Here is a 21,053-nt window from a genome sequence, read left to right as displayed (position 1 = left end):
GCCCCAAATATAATATGCAAATATACAGTCGTGGCCAAAAGTTTTGAGAATGACACAAATATAAATTTTCACAAAGTCTGCTGCTTCAGTTTGTATGATGGCAATTTGCATATACTCCAGAATGTTATGAAGAGTGATCAGATGAATTGCAATTAATTGCAAAGTCCCCCTTTGCCATGCAAATGATCTGAATCCCTGCAAATGAACTGAGATCACTCTGTCATGCTGATTGAGTTCGAATAACAGACTGGAAGCTTCAAAAAGAGGGTGGTGCTTGGAATAATTTTTCTTCCTCTGTCAACCATGGTTACCTGCAAGGAAATGTGCCGTCATCATTGCTTTGCAGGCAAGGATATTGCTGCAAGTAAGATTGCACCTAAATCAACCATTTATCAGATCATCAAGAACTTCAAGGAGAGCGATTCAATTGTTGTGAAGAATGCTTCAGGGCACCGAAGAAAGTCCAGGAAGCGCCAAGACCGTCTCCTAAAGTTGATTCAGCTGCGGGATCGGGGCACCACTAGTACAGAGCTTGCTCAGGAATGGCAGCAGGCAGGTGTGAGTGCATCTGCACGCACAGTGAGGCGAAGATTTTTGGAGGATGGCCTGGTGTCAAGAAGGGCAGCAAAGAAGGCACTTCTCTCCATGGAAAAACATCAGGGACAGACTGATATTCTGCAAAAGGTACAGGTATTGGACTTCTGTGGACTGGGGTAAAGTCATTTTCTCTGAATCCCCTTTCCGATTGTTTGGGGCATCCAGAAAAAAGCTTGTCCGGAGAAGACAAGGTGAGTGCTACCATCAGTCCTGTGTCATGCCAACAGTAAAGCATCCTGAGACCATTCATGTGTCTTCTCAGCCAAGAGAGTGCACTCACTCACAATTTTGCCTAAGAACACAGCCATGAATAAAGAATGGTTCTAACACATCCTCCGAGAGCAACTTCTCCCAACCTTCCGGGAACAGTTTGGTGACGAACAATGCCTTTTCCAGCATGATGGAGCACCTTGCCATAAGGCAAAAGTGATAACTAAGTGGCTCAGGGAACAAAACATCAATATTTTGGGTCCATGGCCAGGAAACTCCCCAGACCTTAATCCCATTGAGAACTTGTGGTCAATCCTCAAGAGGCGGGTGGACAAACAAAAACCCACAAACTCCAAGCATTGATTATGCAAGAATGGCCTGACATCAGTCAGGATGTGGCCCAGAAGTTAATTGACAGCATGCCAGGGTGGATTGCAGAGGTCTTGAAAAAGAAGGGTCAACACTGCAAATATTCAACTTCATGTAATTGTCAATAAAAGCCGTTGACACATGCTTGTAATTATACTTCAGAATTCCGTAGTAACATCTGACAAAAATATCTAAAGATACTGAAGCAGCAAACTTGGTGGAAATTAATATTTGTCATTCTCAAAACTTTTGGCCACGACTGTACATTTGCAGATGAGATGCCTGTATGTTGAGAGTTTGTGAAGACCAGTATTACTGTGAGCACTTGAACATATTGTCCCATTTCCACTCCTTTCCACCTTCAGTCTGTTTTAAGAGCTTTTAATTGTCTTCCCCTGGATAGCCCTTTAGATGAGGGCTACAGACCATCTCACTCGCTCTCTCACTTTAATTTCCCTCCTTTATTCAGCGCTGTAAAAGCGGGCCTGGAAATGGAATGAGCGTCTGAAAGAAGGTAGGAGAAAAAGTAAAGGGCAAATTTAAAAGGGGTTTTGTCTTTCAGCTCCTAGTCGAGTGTAAATTCTCTGATTGTGACAGAAAATATTTTATTAATATTTTATTAACCCCCCCCCCCCAGTAAGCGTCCAAATTCCCAATCTGAGAGTAGATTTAAGTCTTTCTTTCAAACATAATGTCAAGGTATAGTAGGCCTAAGTGGAGAGATGGAGATGGAGGATGCTATGGTATTATCTTCACTGTCGCTCTACTGCTGCTTTCTGATACTGTCTGTTCAGTACTGAGTTCATTGTCAAAATAACTCTGGATATGTTAGAACATTTGTTTTAGTTGTGTAATTCTCTCTCTCTCTGCAGGCTGAACCTGAGGGATTCTCTCAGTTCCACCTCTACGTGTGTGCTGCTTTCCTGGTGCGATGGAGGAAAGAGATTCTGGACGAGAGAGATTTCCAGGTAAGAGAGAAGGATGGAAATGTATGGTGTCATACCTACATCACCTTTTTACTGAGGTCCTGGGTGAGAAAAATACCCCCTTTTTTAATAGTGATGTTTCCATGGCTTTTTATTTGAAAGAGTGGGGTCTCTGACTCTATCCCCATGTTGCTCTATTTAAGAAAGGCTGTCGTTTGGACTTTGGTCATTTGGCCACAAAGGGTGCTGTTTAAAAGTAGTGCTTTGTTTATACAGGGAATAGGGTGTCATTTGAGACTGTGCCACTAAGTATGAATGTGAGTCCCTGTAGGGCTGAGCAGAGTGTGCCAGCCAGTGTGATCTTCTCTCCAGCACATCCCAGCCCAGCACTGCGCTCATCATTAACTACAGGGATCAGGGGTCATATTGGCTGCATTAGTGGGATGACAGCAGCAGCTGCTGCAAGGTGACATTGGCATGAAGCAGGAATCAGACTTCGGGCCCTTTCCCCTAGTTCCTCTCTTCTATTCTCTCCGTTTCTCTTATTGACTGACGTGTCTTCTCTTGTCTTCCCCTGCATGCATCTTCTCTTCTCTCTTGAAAAATACCTCTCAACCACACTCTGAAGAGTTTTGGGTCAATGGATGCTGCTTCAGCTTTAATGAGACACGTTTCCAAGTTCTCATTTCCTCTCCCTCCTGGTCCCTCAATGCCCTTCCTCTCCCTCCTAGTTCCTTATTACCCTTCCTCTCCCTCCTTTTCCCTCCCTCTCTTTCTTCTTCCCTCTCTGTGCAGATTGAATTGAGACTGGTGTGTGGTTGAATATGCAGAGGGTCAGTGGTGCATGTCGCGAGGGGCTCAGTGTGTCGGTGTGTGTGAGCATGCGCCTGTGTGTGTGTGTCCGTGTGTCGCAGTTGATTTATAGTGTTTACAGTGCCCACTGATTTAGTATTATCCCTGCTGCACCGCTGCACCACACACACACACACAGCTTGGCATGCAGACTGCCACCGACGCGCCAGAGGCACTAACACTCGCATCCATCTATCCTCTTTTCCTCCTCCCCTGGGAGAGAGAGAGAGAGGGGGGGGCTCTCTTTTTCTCTACCTCTCCCTCCTTTAGACCTCCAGTGTTCCTCTCCCCTTTTTCTTTGTCCTTTTTCTCTCCCTTTTTGCGCTCTCTCCCTCTTTCTCCCTCCGTCCGTCTCGCTCTCTTTTGCTGAACATACAGTGCATTTGGAAAGTATTCAGACCCCTTGACTTTTTCCACATTTTGTTACTTTACAGCCTTATTCTGAAATGGATTTCCTCATCAATCTACACACAATACCCCACAATGACAAAGCAAAAAAATATATATATTTTTTCTTCTCATTTATAAAACAAATTGAAACTGATTTCACATTTACATAAGTATTCAGACCCTTTACTCAGTACTTTGTTGAAGCACCTTTGGCAGCGATTACAGCCTCGAGTCTTCTTGGGTATGACGCTACAAGCTTGGCACACCTGTATTGGGGGAGTTTCACCCATTCTTCTCTGCAGATCCCCTCAAGTTCTGTCAGGTTGGATGGGGAGCGTCGCTGCACACAGGTCTCTCCAGAGATGTTCGATCAGGTTAAAGTCCGGGCTCTGGCCGGGCCACTCAAGGACATTCACAGACTTGTCCCGAAGCCAATCCTGCAGAATCTTGTTTCTTAAGTTCTGAGACTATTTAGGTTCCTTTTGGAAAACTCCAAGCGGGCTGTCATGTGCCTTATTCTGAAGAGTGGCTTCCGTCTGGTCACTCTACCATAAAGGCTTGATTGTTAGAGTGCTGCAGATATGGTCATCCTTTTAGAAGGTCCTCCAATTTCCAGAGGAACTCTGGAGCTCTGTCAGAGTGACCATTGGGTTCTTGGTCACCTCCCTGACCAAGGCCCTTCTCCCCCGACTGCTCAGTTTGGCCGGGCGGCCAGCTCTAGGAAGAGTTTTGGTGGTTCCATACTTCTTTCATTGAAGAATGATGGACACCACTGTGGTTCTTCAATGCTGCAGAAATGTTTTGGTACCCTTCCCCAGATCTGTGCCTCGACACAATCCTGTCTCGAATCTCTAAGACAATTCCTTCGACCTCATGGCTTGGTTTTCGCTCTGACATGAACTGTCAACTCTGGGAACTTATATAGATGGGTGTATGCCTTTTCGAATCATGTCCAATCAATTGAATTTACCATTGAATTTGTAATACATTTGCCAAGATTTATGAAACCCCATAATGACAAAGCGAAAACAGGTTATTGTGTGTAGATTGCTGAGTTTTTTTTATTTAGTTAATCCATTTCAGAATAAGCCTGTAACGTAACAAAATATGGGAAAAGTCAAGGGATCTGAATACTTTCCGAAGCCACTGTATGTTCCACCGTCACCACTGATTTACACCTCTACCTTACACCCGCTGTGAAACCTCATGAGAACATTTATACCTTTTTGACTATAGTGCTGAGGGCCATGTTCATGTTTCTTCTTAATTAATTGCCTACAGTACAGTATGATTCTACTTGGAATGGGATGGCGGTTTGGCATTTCCCTCTGGGGATAAGTATGATGATACCCTGCAGAGAGAGAGAGAGCGATAGGGGCATAGACGAGCGCTATAGGCAGAGAGAAGTGTGATTATGAGAACTGAAATGAGTGTTCAATCTAAAGGTGTGGATTTGGCTATACAGTGAGTCGCCATGGCGACCGTGTCACAAAATGAGACTTGGGTTAATGCCGCTGTGCGCGAGACTGTGCGCGCGAGGGTGCGAGTCTGTGTGTGCGAGTCTGTTTCTGGGTGTGTGTGTGGCTGACATTCTCCCTGTCAGTGTTCTGCTCCTCCTGCTCTGACTGTGCTTTGACCATCTGCAGCCTTAGCTAGCCAGTCCCCTCCTCTGTACTGACCACTGATGTCCTGACGGCCAGGCCTATTCTTGGCAGAAAGGGCTGGTAATAAGTTTGACCTATTTAGGCAGCCAGGCAGCAGAGGACCAGAACATGACAGTAGACTAGAGCCAGTCTCAGGTCCATTATGTATCAGCCAGGCAGGGGAGGACCAGAGACCAGAGCTGGACAGGAGTCACAAGACGGACAGACGCAGACCTTGCCTACTTCTATCATCCCAGGCCAAGGCCTACTGTTCAGGCCGACCTGCCTCAAGCAAAACCACCCCAGTAATAGGGCTTTGCTCCCCAGAAAAACTAACCTACCTCTGGGCTTCTTCCCTTCAAACTCACATCCAAGACTGGGTCTTTGGCTCCCAGCTAGCTAACCCACCCTAGTCTTTGGCTTTGCCCCTATTAAGTGGCTTTGGCTTTGACCTTAGCCTCCATCAAAAACCGACCTCAGACTCTAGTTGATAGCCCCAGTAAATCCCCCCCCCAGCAGCCCACCCACCCACCCTGACTCCAGCCCAGCTCCAGGACTTGGCACCATCTCCACAGGTTGGCCAGGCCTCAGAGCCTGCTCCATTACTCCCACAAACAGTCTGTCTCTCTCAGCAGTGACCTTTCGTCTGGGTCTTTTGATTACCATGCAGTGACAGTTCAGAGCACACTAACTCACACTGTTCTGCTCTCCTCTCACACCGTACTGTACTCTTCTGGTAGCTCCAGGCTACTCTTGCCCGCACTCGCTGACTGCGTCTCAAATGGTTCTCTTTCCCTTATATAGTGGACTACTTTTGACCAGAGCCCTATGGGTCCTCGTCAAAAGTAGTGCACTATAAATGGAATAGGGTGCCTTTTGAGACACACACTCTGCCTCTCTCCTCACTGGACTACAACAAGGCTCAGTACTGATGGAGTGAACACTAGGCCTCCCTGTTAGGGTTAAGCTCGTAAATGACATGACATGACTGATCATTTAAATAAAAACAGGCTTCAGTAATCTATAATTCACTGCTTCCTTGTTGTGGGGTTGGATCGGGGGGTTTGTTCCAATTCAACTCAATGCGGAATAGAAAATGTAATTGACTCAGAGTCTAAAGGGTTAGTGCATCCCTCCTGCACCTTCAGTAAACTGAATGACCCATAGAGGACTGCGGTGCATAGTGATGCCATGGCTCTGTTAGGCTGTTAGCTTGGCATTAGCCTGGGGGGATAATGACAGCTTCCTGTGGTTCACAGACCTTGTTCTGGTCAGCCTCTCTAATCACTGAGTCTCTGAGTATATTTGTATAGCTCCCAAGAGCACTGCTTGTGACACGGAGTGCATCGGATTTGTTTGTGTGGGTGTGTGCACATGCATGTGCAGACACAGAGTTTAAGAGTTGTTGTTGTGTGTATGTGTGTGTGTGTGTGTGTGTGTGTGTGTGTGTGTGTGTGTGTGTGTGTGTGTGTGTGTGTGTGTGTGTGTGTGTGTGTGTGTTGAGAGAGTTGAAGAGTTCACCATGTCTGTGTGTTTATGAGCACTTGTCTGTGTGGCTCCTCTATCCACTGTGCCTGCCGTCTGCTCTCCTCTTTTTCCCCTCTCCCCTCCTGGCCCCCTTGCAGTGAGCCACCACAGGCCACAGACAGCCAAATGTCAGAGCCCGCTGGCATGTACCGAGGCCAATATGCAGCAAATGAGCCCTCATTATCTATTTGTTTATCACATAATGGGAAGCCTTTTCTCAGGCTAATGAAACGGACACAAAGGCTGCAGCCCAAAATGGCATCCTATTCCCTTTACTGCTTTTCAACAGGACTCTGGTCAAAGGTTGTGCGCTATGTAGGGAATAGGGTGCCATTTGGGATTCGCCCAAAGATTCCTTTTCCTCCCAGTCTCTGATTAGCGATTACATTTCCCCTGGCCTCTGGTTTCACAGAAAAGGATGATCAAACTGGTCTACGAATCAGGGCAGAATCTAGCCGTCTTGTAATGCATCCCGGACCTTACCTTAAAGCTAGAATCCTTATATGGTGAAAGTGCCACGTCCGTTTGGGATATTACAACGACAAAGACGTTCCCGTTCCCGTCGCACGTGCGCGAGAACAGCAGAATATGTACTGCAATATTATTGGCCATGCTGCTGGATGCTCCTCTCCTCCGTTGAATCAACGAAACAGAAATGTTGACATGGGCACTGGGGTGAAAATATCTTCATTGCAGGATATAACCTGTGCTTTATACGGCTTATATACAGGCATTACTTAAACAGCTGTTCCTATGCTCATACAGGTTCCTTAGAGCATCATTTGCCAGTCTAAAGTCAGCAGCCGACAAGCAGTCTAGCGCTAGCTGCTGTCTTAGCTGTCCATTACTTGTCCTATTCAGTTGTCTTTGTCCTGCCATAAACCAGAGGCTGGCTCACCTGACACCTCCCACGCACCTTTCCCCCCAGCTTAGCCCTGTACAGAACAGAGGCCTCACACACTGCCTCTGTCACCCTCTCTATCTCTGTGTGTCTGTCTGTCCAGGCTTCCTCTCTGGGGAAAGACACCAAAATTAAATCTAGAATCGGCTTCCTATTTCGCAACAAAGCATCCTTCACTCGTGCTGCCAAACATACCCTCGTAAAACTGACCATCCTACCGATCCTCGACTTCGGCGATGTCATTTATAAAATAGCCTCCAACACTCTACTCAGCAAATTGGATGCAGTCTATCACAGTGCCATCCGTTTTGTCACCAAAGTCCCATATACTACCCACCACTGCGACCTGTACACTCTCGTTGGCTGGCCCTCGCTTTATACTCGTCGCCAAACCCACTGGCTCCAGGTCATCTACAAGTCTCTGCTAGGTAAAGCCCCGCCTTACCTCAGCTCACTGGTCACCATAGCAGCACCCACTCGTAGCACGCGCTCCAGCAGGTATATCTCACTGGTCTCCCCCAAAGCCAATTCCTCCTTTGGTCGCCTTTCCTTCCAGTTCTCTGCTGCCAATGACTGGAACGAACTGCAAAAATCACTGAAGCTGGAGACTTCTATTTCCCTCACTAACTTTAAACATCAGCTGTCAGAGCAGCTCACAGATCACTGCACCTGTACATAGGCTTTCTGTAAACAGCCCATCCAACTACCTCATCTCCATACTGTATTTATTTATTTATCTTGCGTCTTTACACGCCAGTTTCTCTACTTGCACATTCTTCTTCTGCACATCTACCATTCCAGTGTTTAATTGCTATATTGTAATTACTTGGCCACCATGGCCTCTCGCTCAGTCCCACATGTTCCCACTGTAACCTCGCCCATCCTGCCCGTCTCACAGTAACACTTTCTCATTTCTCATCCCTTGGATATGTCTAGTGCTTGCAATACTTTATGCCGTATAGCTTCTCTGTAGCCCACTTTTTTTCAGTATTTAATGTGTTTGAGACATCCAGTGTCTTAACAATAGAGGGTCATTTAATTTCCAGTTTTTTAGCAAACGTTTTTCAAAAGGATTGATGAGAAAGTACAGTCAGTCCCAACACATTGGGTATTTCACCGCTCCCTCATATGCCATGTCTTAAATTATGCAGATAGGCGGATTTAAAGAAAATGTATAATGTAAACCTTCTGACAGCCAACTCTCGAACTCCGCCCGTAACTTTTGGACTTCATAGCACTCCCAGAAAGCATGAATCATTGAGTCGCTGTTAGTTTTAGACATGACTCTGCCGTTGTGCTGTAAAATGTGTGATTTTTGTCTCTTGTATAAACATTTCTGTACATTAGTTTATACTGGATTAAGCGTACATTTTGTTTATGTTCCAACACTCCCTCCATCTTGTGCCAATATCAGTTATTTTTAGGTCTTGGTTCCAATAGTTTATTTATTTTTTCCAAAGAGATTCAGTTGGATAGGCTTTCTGCAATGTTTTGTACATCTTACCTATCGTATGAGTATCCTTTTCTTACTCAAATAGAATTCCTTCATTTGCTTTGATGTCCAAAAGATTTCAGATCAAGTCATGATATAAAACTTTTAAGTTGCATGTATTTGAAAATGTACACTGCTCAAAAAAATAAAGGGAACACTTAAACAACACAATGTAACTCCAAGTCAATCACACTTCTGTGAAATCAAACTGTCCACTTAGGAAGCAACACTGATTGACTATAAATTTCACATGCTGTTGTGCAAATGGAAAATACAAAAGGTGGAAATTATAGGCAATTAGCAAGACACCCCCAATAAAGGAGTGATTCTGCAGGTGGTGACCACAGACCACTTCTCAGTTCCTATGCTTCCTGGCTGATGTTTTGGTCACTTTTGAATGCTGGCGGTGCTCTCACTCTATCTAGTGGGAGCATGAGACGAAGTCTACAACCCACACAAGTGGCTCAGGTAGTGCAGCTCATCCAGGATGGCACATCAATGCGAGCTGTGGCAAGAAGGTTTGCTGTGTCTGTCAGCGTAGTGTCCAGAGCATGGAGGCGCTACCAGGAGACAGGCCAGTACATCAGGAGACGTGGAGGAGGCTGTAGGAGGGCAACAACCCAGCAGCAAGACCGCTACCTCCGCCTTTGAGCAGGAGGAGCACTGCCAGAGCCCTGCAAAATGACCTCCAGCAGGCCACAAATGTGCATGTGTTGATGCCTTTTTGGCATCAACAGCCATTAAAAAAAAAAAAATTCTACATCTTGTTTTTTATCGTATTGTATTATACTGAAACTTGTGTTTGTTTGTAAGTGTCTGTTTAAATAAACCTTGTTTGATTAATATGTATCAAGTCTGGTAAGATGTTTTGCCATTCTGTTGCTTATGAGTTCTTATTATTTTGTTACAATTTATTCAACTTATGTGTCTGTATTCTGCAGACTGAAATATAACTGAAGTAACTGTTTGATACATTTACAGTTGAAGTCGGAAGTTTACATACACTTAGATTGGAGTCATTAAAACTCATTTTTCAACCACTCCACAAATGTCTTGTTAACAAACTATAGTTTTGGCAAGTCGATTAGGACATCTACTTTGTGCATGACACAAGTCATTTTTCCAACAATTGTTTACAGATTATTTCACTTATAATTCACTGTATCACAATTCCAGCGGGTCAGAAGTTTACATACACTAAGTTGACTGTGCCATTAAACAGCTTGGATAATTCCAGACAATAATGTCATGGCTTTAGAAGCTTCTGATAGGCTAATTGACATCATTTGAGTCAATTGGAGGTGTACCTGTGGATGTATTTCAAGGCGTACCTTCAAACTCAGTGCCTCTTTGCTTGACATCATGGGAAAATCAAAAGAAATCAGCCAAGACCTCAGAAAAAAAATGGTAGACCTCCACAAGTCTGGTTCATCCTTGGGAGCAATTTCCAAATGCCTGAAGGTACCAAGTTCATCTGTACAAACAATAGTACGCAAGTATAAACACCATGGGACCACGCAGCTGTCATACCGCTCAGGAAGGAGATGCGTTCTGTCTGCTAGAGATGAATGTACTTTGGCGCGGAAAGTGCAAATCAACCCCAGAACAACAGCAAAGGACCTTGTGAAGATGCTGGAGGAAACAGGTACAAAAGTATCTATATCCACAGTTAAATGAGTCCTATATCGAACATAACCTGAAAGGCCGCTCAGTAAGGAAGAAGCCACTGCTTCAAAACTGCCAAAAAAATGCTAGTCTACGGTTTGCAACTGCACATGGGGACAAAGATTGTACTTTTTGGAGAAATGTCCTATGGTCTGATGAAACAAAAGTAAAACTGTTTGGCCACAATGATCATCGTTATGTTTGGAGGAAAAAGGGGGATGCTTGCAAGCCAAAGAACACCATCCCAACCGTGAAGCGCGAGGGTGGCAGCATCATGTTTTGGGGGTGCTTTGCTGCAGGAGGGACCGGTGCGGAAGGAAAATTGAGGAAGAAAATGATGTGGATATTTTGAAGCGAAATCTCAAGACATCAGTAAGGAAGTTAAAGCTTGGTCGCAAATGGGTCTTCCAAATGGACAATAACCCCAAGCATACTTCCAACGTTGTGGCAAAATGGCTTAAGGACAACAAAGTCAAGGTATTGGAGAGGCCATCACAAAGCCCTGACCTCAATCCTATAGAACATTTTTGGGCAGAATTGAAAAAGCATGTGTGAGCAAGGAGGCCTACGAACCTGACTCAGTTACACCAGCTCTGTCAGGAGGAATGGGCTGAAATTCCCCTAACTTATTGTGGGAAGCTTGTGGAAGGCTACCCAAAACATTTGTCCTAAGTTAAACAATTTAAGGCGATGCTACCAAATATTATCTGAGTGTATGTAAACTTCTGACCCACTGGGAATGTGATGAAATAAATAAAAGCTGAAATAAATCCTTCTCTTTACTGTTATTCTGACATTTCACATTCTTAAAATAAAGTGGTGATCCTAACTGACCTAAGACAATGAATTATTAGGATTAAATGTCAGGAATTGTGGAAAACTGAGTTTAAATGTACACTGCTCCAAAAAATAAAGGGAACACTGAAAGAACACATCCTAGATCTGAATGAATGAAATATTCTTATTAAATACTTTTTTCTTTACATAGTTGAATGTGCTGACAACAAAATCACACAAAAAATATCAATGGAAATCAAATTTATCAACCCATGGAGGTCTGGATTTGGAGTCACACTCAAAATTAAAGTGGAAAACCACACTACAGGCTGATCCAACTTTGATGTAATGTCCTTAAAACAAGTCAAAATGAGGCTTAGTAGTGTGTGTGGCCTCCATGTGCCTGTATGACCTCCCAACAACGCCTGGGCATGCTCCTGATGAGGTGGCGGATAGTCTCCTGAGGGATCTCCTCCCAGACCTGGACTAAAGCATCCGCCAACTCCTGGACAGTCTGTGGTGCAACGTGGCGTTGGTGGATGGAGCGAGACATGATGTCCCAGATGTGCTCAATTGGATTCAGGTATGGGGAACGGGCGGGCCAGTCCATAGCATCAATGCCTTCCTCTTGCAGGAACTGCTGACACTCCAGCCACATGAGGTCTAGCATTGTCTTGCATTAGGAGGAACCCAGGGCCAACCGCACCAGCATATGGTCTCACAAGGGGTCTGAGGATCTCATCTCGGTACCTAATGGCAGTCAGGCTACCTCTGGTGAGGGCTGTGCGGCCCCCCAAAGAAATGCCACCCCACACCATGACTGACCCACCGCCAAACCGGTCATGCTGGAGGATGTTGCAGGCAGCAGAACGTTCTCCACGGCGTCTCCAGACTCTGTCACGTCTGTCACATGTGCTCAGTGTGAACCTGCTTTCATCTGTGAAGAGCACAGGGCGCCAGTGGCAAATTTGCCAATCTTGGTGTTCTCTGGCAAATGCCAAACGTCCTGCACGGTGTTGGGCTGTAAGCACAACCCCCACCTGTGGACGTCGGGCCCTCATACCACCCTCATGGAGTCTGTTTCTGACCGTTTGAGCAGACACATGCACATTTGTGGCCTGCTGGAGGTCATTTTGCAGGGCTCTGGCAGTGCTTCTCCTGCTCCTCCTTGCACAAAGACGGAGGTAGCAGTCCTGCTGCTGGGTTGTTGCCCTCCTACGGCCTCCTCCACGTCTCCTGATGTACTGGCCTGTCTCCTGGTAGCGCCTCCATGCTCTGGACACTACGCTGACAGACACAGCAAACCTTCTTGCCACAGCTCGCATTGATGTGCCATCCTGGATGAGCTACACTACCTGAGCCACTTGTGTGGGTTGTAGACTCCGTTTCATGCTACCACTAGAGTGAAAGCACAGCCAGCATTCAAAAGTGACCAAAACATCAGCCAGGAAGCATAGGAACTGAGAAGTGGTCTGTAGTCACCACCTGCAGAACCACTCCTTTATTGGGGGTGTCTTGCTAATTGCCTATAATTTCCACCTGTTGTCTATTCCATTTGCACGACAGCATGTGAAATGTATTGTCAATCAGTGTTGCTTCCTAAGTGGACAGTTTGATTTCACAGAAGTGGGATTGACTTGGAGTTACATTGTGTTGTTTAAGTGTTCCCTTTATTTTTTTGAGCAGTGTATTTGACTAAGGTGTATGTAAACTTCCGACTTGAACTGTAACTCGGAAGCACTGAATTGAGTGACGTGTGTTGTCATTTCAGTAAATAGGAACACTATTTTGTCCCATAATGTAATATACATTTCTATGGGAAAGCAGTCCATACCTGGTGCTTTTCTCAACCCAATGTTTTAAGTCTAATATTTATTTTGGGGGTGACTCTTTTTTTGTCAGTTGAAGTGTTGAGTCTAAGAAGGCTGTTTTTTAATTCAGATGTATATAGATTTTCGTTGAAGCTTTTAAAATTGTTATTAATAGTGTTTCTAATTAAACCATCTTAGAATTATAACTGGTTTGGCGTGTATTGGTTTTGTCAGGGCTGTGTTTACCAGATTTATTTTCCATTAAATAGTATGCCTTAATTGAGTTTAACCTGTATTAGTTGGCTCTCTTCAAAAGTAAAATATTATTTTCCTGCTTAAGTTCAGAAATTATATTTTCTTCTTTACCTTGTAAAGATTTTCTATGGGCTTTTTCTAAGAGTGATTTTTTTTTCTTTAATTTTTCTTTCTAACTTCAGTTACACTTTTTCAAAGTATGAGATTATCATTCCCTAATGTATGCCTTAAAATCATCCCAAATGTTGTGGCTGGTGAGGCTCTACTTGGGAGAGTGGGTCCACCGACAGACTGAAGTGAGGTGGAGTGGAGGCATCACACATACTTCAGGGAAGTGTCTGATGCCCTCCCAGTCGCCTAATAGGCAGTGTAATGAAATGGTGAGAAAATAATAATTTTGTAAGTCAACAAATGAGAAGAAAAAGGGAAGGGAAGCAAAAGAGTTCATGCTTGTTTGATTGGTTAAGCAGGTAAATGACTAACTGGAAACTAGCAGGCAGAACGTTCTCTGAAAATGTTCTCTCTACTGATCCACCTCAGGTGGTTGGGAACCGCTGCGACTGTAACTGGCATCTCAGTCTGCCTCAATAGCTTACTTGGCACCAACTCTCTCTCTCTACCTCTACCTCTCTCTACCTCTACCTCTCTCTACCTCTACCTCTCTACCTCTCTCTCTCTCGCTCTCTCTCTACCTCTCTCTCTCTCTTGCTCTCTCTCTACCTCTCTCTCTCTCTCTCTCTCTCTCTCTCTCTCTCTCTCTCTCTCTCTCTCTCTCTCTCTCTCTCTCTCTCTCTCTCTCTCCCCTCACCACTCTACCTCTCTCTCTCACACACACCAACTCTACCTCTCTCTCTCCCCTCCTCACCAACTCTACCTCTCTCTCTCCCCTCCTCACCAACTCTACCTCTCTCTCTCACTCTCACACACCAACTCTACCTCTCTCTCCCCTCCTCACCAACTCTACCTCTCTCTCTCCCCTCCTCACCAACTCTTACTCTCTCTCTCTCTCTCACACACCAACTCTACCTCTCTCTCTCCCCCCTCACCAACTCTACCTCTCTCTCTCCCCTCCTCACCAACTCTAGCTCCCTCTCTCCCCTCCTCACCAACTCTACGTCTCTCTCTCCCCTCCTCACCAACTCTACCTCTCTCTCTCCCCTCCTCACCAACTCTTACTCTCTCTCTCTCACACACCAACTCTACCTCTCTCTCTCCCCCCTCACCAACTCTACCTCTCTCTCTCCCCTCCTCACCAACTCTAGCTCCCTCTCTCCCCTCCTCACCAACTCTACCTCTCTCTCTCCCCTCCTCACCAACTCTACCTCTCTCTCTCCCCTCCTCACCAACTATACCTCTCTCTCTCTCTCACACACCAACTCTACCTCTCTCTCTCCCCCCCTCACCAACTCTACCTCTCTCTCTCCCCCCCTCACCAACTCTACCTCTCTCTCTCCCCTCCTCACCAACTCTACCTCTCTCTCTCCCCCCCTCATCAACTCTACCTCTCTCTCTCTCTCCCCCCCTCACCAACTCTACCTCTCTCTCTCTCCCCCCCTCACCAACTCTACCTCTCCCCCCCCCTCACCAACTCTACCTCTCTCTCTCTCCCCCCCTCACCAACTCTACCTCTCTCTCTCTCTCTCTCCCCCCCTCACCAACTCTACCTCTCTCTCTCTCTCTCTCCCCCCCTCACCAACTCTACCTCTCTCTCTCTCTCTCTCTCTCCCCTCCTCACCACTCTACCTCTCTCTCTCACACACACCAACTCTACCTCTCTCTCTCCCCTCCTCACCAACTCTACCTCTCTCTCTCCCCTCCTCACCAACTCTACCTCTCTCTCTCACTCTCACACCAACTCTACCTCTCTCTCCCCTCCTCACCAACTCTACCTCTCTCTCTCCCCTCCTCACCAACTCTTACTCTCTCTCTCTCTCTCACACACCAACTCTACCTCTCTCTCTCCCCCCTCACCAACTCTACCTCTCTCTCTCCCCTCCTCACCAACTCTAGCTCCCTCTCTCCCCTCCTCACCAACTCTACGTCTCTCTCTCCCCTCCTCACCAACTTTACCTCTCTCTCTCCCCTCCTCACCAACTCTTACTCTCTCTCTCTCACACACCAACTCTACCTCTCTCTCTCCCCCCTCACCAACTCTACCTCTCTCTCTCCCCTCCTCACCAACTCTAGCTCCCTCTCTCCCCTCCTCACCAACTCTACCTCTCTCTCTCCCCTCCTCACCAACTCTACCTCTCTCTCTCCCCTCCTCACCAACTATACCTCTCTCTCTCTCTCACACACCAACTCTACCTCTCTCTCTCCCCCCCTCACCAACTCTACCTCTCTCTCTCCCCCCCTCACCAACTCTACCTCTCTCTCTCCCCTCCTCACCAACTCTACCTCTCTCTCTCCCCCCCTCATCAACTCTACCTCTCTCTCTCTCTCCCCCCTCACCAACTCTACCTCTCTCTCTCTCCCCCCCTCACCAACTCTACCTCTCCCCCCCCCTCACCAACTCTACCTCTCTCTCTCTCTCTCTCCCCCCCTCACCAACTCTACCTCTCTCTCTCTCTCTCTCCCCCCCTCACCAACTCTACCTCTCTCTCTCTCTCCCCCCCTCACCAACTCTACCTCTCTCTCTCTCTCTCTCTCCCCCCCTCACCAACTCTACCTCTCTCTCCCCCCCTCACTGTCTCTCTCTCACACATGCACAAACTCTGCCTTTACCTCTCTCACACTCTCTCTCTCTCTCTCACACACCAACTCTACCTCTCCCCCCCCCTCACCAACTCTACCTCTCTCTCTCTCCCCCCCTCACCAACTCTACCTCTCTCTCTCTCTCTCTCCCCCCCTCACCAACTCTACCTCTCTCTCTCTCTCTCTCCCCCCCTCACCAACTCTACCTCTCTCTCTCTCTCCCCCCCTCACCAACTCTACCTCTCTCTCTCTCTCTCTCCCCCCCTCACCAACTCTACCTCTCTCTCTCTCTCTCTCTCCCCCCCTCACCAACTCTACCTCTCTCTCTCTCTCTCTACCCCTCTCTCTCTCTCTCACACACACCAACTCTACCTTTACCTCTCTCACTCTCTCTCTCACACACACACAGTGTTGTTCAGGGCTCTGGAAGAATTGCAGAGTGCCTGCGGTGCTGTTTTCAGAAGGCTGAAGCACTCACTGCCATTCTACATTACCACCATAGCCCTAGATACTCCAAAAACATTGACTAAGACTTTGGCTCTAACTGGCTCACAGTAGCGCTATGCTAGAACTCTTGATCTGTCCAACCCTCTGGCCTGTAGCTGTATCAAGGGATAAAGTGCACAAGGATGTTTTGCTAAGAATTACGAGGATTCATATAGATGATGTCAAGGCTTTCATATCAAATTATACTCAATGGTGCCTTTCCATTTGGACCAGTCAGCTAGTGACGAAAGGTCAAGGGGACAGAAGAGTGGAGAGCTTGTGTTTCTTTCCTAGCATTCATCAAATTTCAATGGGGACCAAATGTTTCATGTAGCATGAATAGCAATGGCTTCAATACAGCCACCATGCCTTTTCTCTGTGATTTCATTACTATCTGCTATTGAATAAATGCTGGGAACGTCATTTGGAAAGTTAATTTCAGCCTGACTGGGATGTACACACAAAGCTATTAGTTTGGTGGAAATCGAAGATCACTATGTCATTGTGTGTTTCTCCTTGAGAGACAGATGTGGGCGCATACACACACACACACACACATAGACACACACACACACTCCCAGCCGAAAGAGAGAAAGGAGTTACACAGACGGCTTTAGCGCAATTAAATGTCTGTCAGACGGAAGTGGAACTCTTTAAATGTCAGCTGCTTTTCTACTGATTAAATGTCCGTGCTGAATGCATTTGCTTTGACTCAGAGCTATTATAAGAGGGCGGAAAAGTGTGTACTGTGTATACTCTATACTATAGAAATATCAGTGCTACTTCAATGTCTGTAGGCCTGTACTTTTGAGTGTATACAGTGCCTTCAGAAAGTATTAAATAGAGATTTTGTGTCACTGGTCTACATAAAATACCTCCATGTCAGTGGATATGTTTACAAATGAATGAAAAGCTCAATGTCTTGAGCCAATAAGTGTTCAACCCCTTTGTTATGGCAAACATCAATACGTTCAGGATTTATTATTTATGTCCTGATTGCAAATCCAGCCGAACACATCACTGAGTACCACTCTTCATATTTTCAAACATGGTGGTGGCTGCTTCTTGTTATGGGTATGCTTGTCATCAGCATGACATTTTGTTGTTGTTGCTAAAAATAAACGTGATAGAGCTAAACACAGGCAAAATCCTAGAGGAAAACCTGGCTCAGTCTGCTTTCCACCAGACACTGGGAGACAAATTCACCTTTCAGCAGGACAATATCCTAAAACATAAGGCCAAATTTACACTGGAGATGCTTATTTTTTATTTTTTTTTATTTTTTATTTCACCTTTATTTAACCAGGTAGGCTAGTTGAGAACAAGTTCTCATTTGCAACTGCGACCTGGCCAAGATAAAGCATAGCAGTGTGAACAGACAACACAGAGTTACACATGGAGTAAACAATAAACAAGTCAATAACATGGTAGAAAAAAAAAAAGAGAATCTATATACAATGTGTGCAAAAGGCATGAGGTAGGCAATAAATCGAATAATTACAATTTAGCAGATTAACACTGGAGTGATAAATCATCAGATGATCATGTGCAAGAAGAGATACTGGTGTGCAAAAGAGCAGAAAGGTAAATAAATAAAAGCAGTATGGGGGGAGAGGTAGGTAAATTGGGTGGGTAGTTTACAGATGGACTATGTACAGCTGCAGCGATCGGTTAGCTGCTCGGATAGCAGATTTTTAAAGTTGTTGAGGGAGATAAAAGTCTCCAACTTCAGAGATTTTTGCAATTCGTTCCAGTCGCAGGCAGCAGAGAACTGGAAGGAAAGGCGTCCAAATGAGGTTTTGGCTTTAGGGATGATCAGTGAGATACACCTGCTGGAGCGCGTGTTGCAGGTGGGTGTAGCCATCGTGACCAGTGAACTGAGATAAGGCGGCACTTTACCTAGCATAGCCTTGTAGATGACCTGGAGCCAGTGGGTCTGACGACGAACATGTAGCGAGGGCCAGCCGACTAGGGCATACAGGTCGCAGTGGTGGGTCGTATAAGGTGCTTTAGTAACAAAACGAATGGCACTGTGATAAACTGCATCCAGTTTGCTGAGTAGAGTATTGGAAGCTATTTTGTAGATGACATCGCCGAAGTCGAGGATCGGTAGGATAGTCAGTTTTACTAGGGTAAGTTTGGCGGCGTGAGTGAAGGAGGCTTTGTTGCGGAATAGAAAGCCGATTCTTGCTTTGATTTTGGATTGGAGATGTTTGATATGAGTCTGGAAGGAGAGTTTGCAGTCTAGCCAGACACCTAGGTACTTATAGATGTCCACATATTCTAGGTCGGAACCGTCCAGGGTGGTGATGCTAGTCGGGCGTGCGGGTGCAGGCAGCGAACGGTTGAAAAGCATGCATTTGGTTTTACTAGCGTTTAAGAGCAGTTGGAGGCCACGGAAGGAGTGTTGTATGGCATTGAAGCTCGTTTGGAGGTTAGATAGTACAGTGTCCAAGGAAGGGCCGGAAGTATACCAAGACGACATTCAACGGTCCGGAGTGGCCTAGTGACAGTTTTTGACTTTAATTGGCCTGAAAACCTATGGCAAGACTTGAAAATGGCTGTCTAGCAATGATCAACAACCAACTTGACAGAGCTTGAAGAATTGAAATAATAATGTGCAAGTATTGTACAATCCAGGTGTGCAACCTCTTAGAGACTTACCCAGAAAGACTCACAACTGTAATCGCTGCCAAAGGGGATTGTAACATGTATTGACTCAGGTTTGAGAATGATTATGTAAATTAGATATTTCTATATTTCAAAAAGTACCCAATTTGTCATACTTGAGTAAAAGTTAAGATACCTTAATAGAAAATGACTCAAGTAAAAGTGAGTCACCCAGTGAAATACTACTTGAGTAAAAGTCCAAAGTATTTGTTTTTAAATATACTTAAGTATCAAAAGTAAATGTAATTGCTAAAATATTGTATTGAAAATAAAAGTATAAATAATTTCAAATTCCCTGTATTAAGCAAACCAGATGGCACCATTTTCTAGTTTTTTAAATGTATGGATAACCAGGGGCACACTCCAACACAGACATAATTTACAAACAAAGCATTTGGGTTTAGTGAGTCCGTCAGATCAGAGGCATTAGGGATGACGAGGGATGTTCTCTTGATACATGCGTGAATTGGACTATTTTCCTGTCATGCTAGCCATTCAAAATGTAACAAGTACTTTTGCGTGTCAGGGAAAATGTATGGAGTAAAAAAGTACATCATTGCCTTATGGAATATAATGAAGTAAAAGTTAACAAAAATATAAATTGTAAAGTACAGATAACTCCAAAAACTAGTACTTTAAAGTGTTTTTAATTAAGTACTTTACGCCACTGTACATTTGCAAACATTTCAAAAAACATCTTATTATTACTTTGTCGTTATGGGGTATTTTGACAAGACAAAATTTGTACAAAGTAAAGCGATATGACTACTTTCTGAAGACACTGTTTACTCTGTATGGATGGTATAGACATGTCAATGCAATATTAATCTCCGTAAATCCTATTGAGTGTACATACCCTGGATGGTATAGAAATGCCAATGCTACTTTCATTTCTGTATATCTTTTTGAGTGTACTCTGAGACCATGGTATCGAAATCCCAGAGGTATTTCAATATGTATATCCTGTGTATACTCTCTCCGGATGGTTTAGAAAAGCCAGTGCTACTTCAGTCTCTGTATCCTATTGTCAAGCATTGTGGGATATGCTTGTGATGGCAGCAACATATGAGGCAGTCACACTCCCAACTCCCAATTTGTTCTATCACAACTACCAGGACAGACATGTATCTTAATCAGACAGAAGTTTACACCTTCTCATCTCTCAGTGTAGAGTTCTTAATAGACTCCCGGCCATAACTCACAACAGCTAGTAGCTAAATGACAAGCATCCGAGGCGCTCCGCACATTAATTTATACTCCCAAAAGAAATTATGGAAATTATGCAAATTTTTGTGTGTATTTGTACACATACAAAAGCCTACATTCAATCAATGGCAAAAAATGACAAACAAATAAAACCTCACCACCCCCCCATTTCCAGATTACATCTCGTATTAAAGTCCGGCAAGTGCCAATCGAGTTATTGGCCTAGTATGTGTACAAATTCACACAAAAAAAGGATCATAATTTCCATTTCTTTTGGGAGTAGAGATTGATGTGTGGAGCGCGTCGGATGCTTGTCATTGAGCTACAAGCTGTTGTGAGTTATGGCCGTGAGTCTATTAAGACCTCTACACTGAGAGATGAGAAGGTGTAAACTTCTGCCTGATTAATACAATGCCCTCGCCGTTCATCAGAAAAACTTGTAATTTTGTCCAAACTTGGGCTGAGAGTGGAGACTCATTTAAACTGCATGTAGCTTGATGAATCACCACGCGAGACTGATTTGGTGTAGTTGTAGCGCGTACACACACACACACACACACACACACACACACACACACACAC

At 45.1% G+C, this 21,053-nt stretch overlaps 1 protein-coding gene across 2 annotated transcripts in view; it reads left to right on the top strand.

The window, feature by feature from the left end:
• LOC139566058 (TBC1 domain family member 22B-like) overlaps nucleotides 1-21,053 on the top strand; it is a 171,106-nt gene that overhangs the window by 137,966 nt on the left and 12,087 nt on the right. For both annotated transcript variants that reach the window (XM_071386913.1, XM_071386912.1), the window contains exon 13: nucleotides 2,049-2,144. In XM_071386913.1, coding sequence (XP_071243014.1) covers nucleotides 2,049-2,144 — 96 coding nt within the window. The remainder of the gene's footprint in view (nucleotides 1-2,048; nucleotides 2,145-21,053) is intronic.

This window comes from Salvelinus alpinus, chromosome 37 (genome assembly GCF_045679555.1).
Source record: "Salvelinus alpinus chromosome 37, SLU_Salpinus.1, whole genome shotgun sequence".
Lineage (NCBI taxonomy): Eukaryota > Metazoa > Chordata > Actinopteri > Salmoniformes > Salmonidae > Salvelinus > Salvelinus alpinus.
The sequence above is the reverse complement of the archived record's forward strand: the minus strand, read 5'-3'. Positions and strand labels throughout refer to the sequence as shown.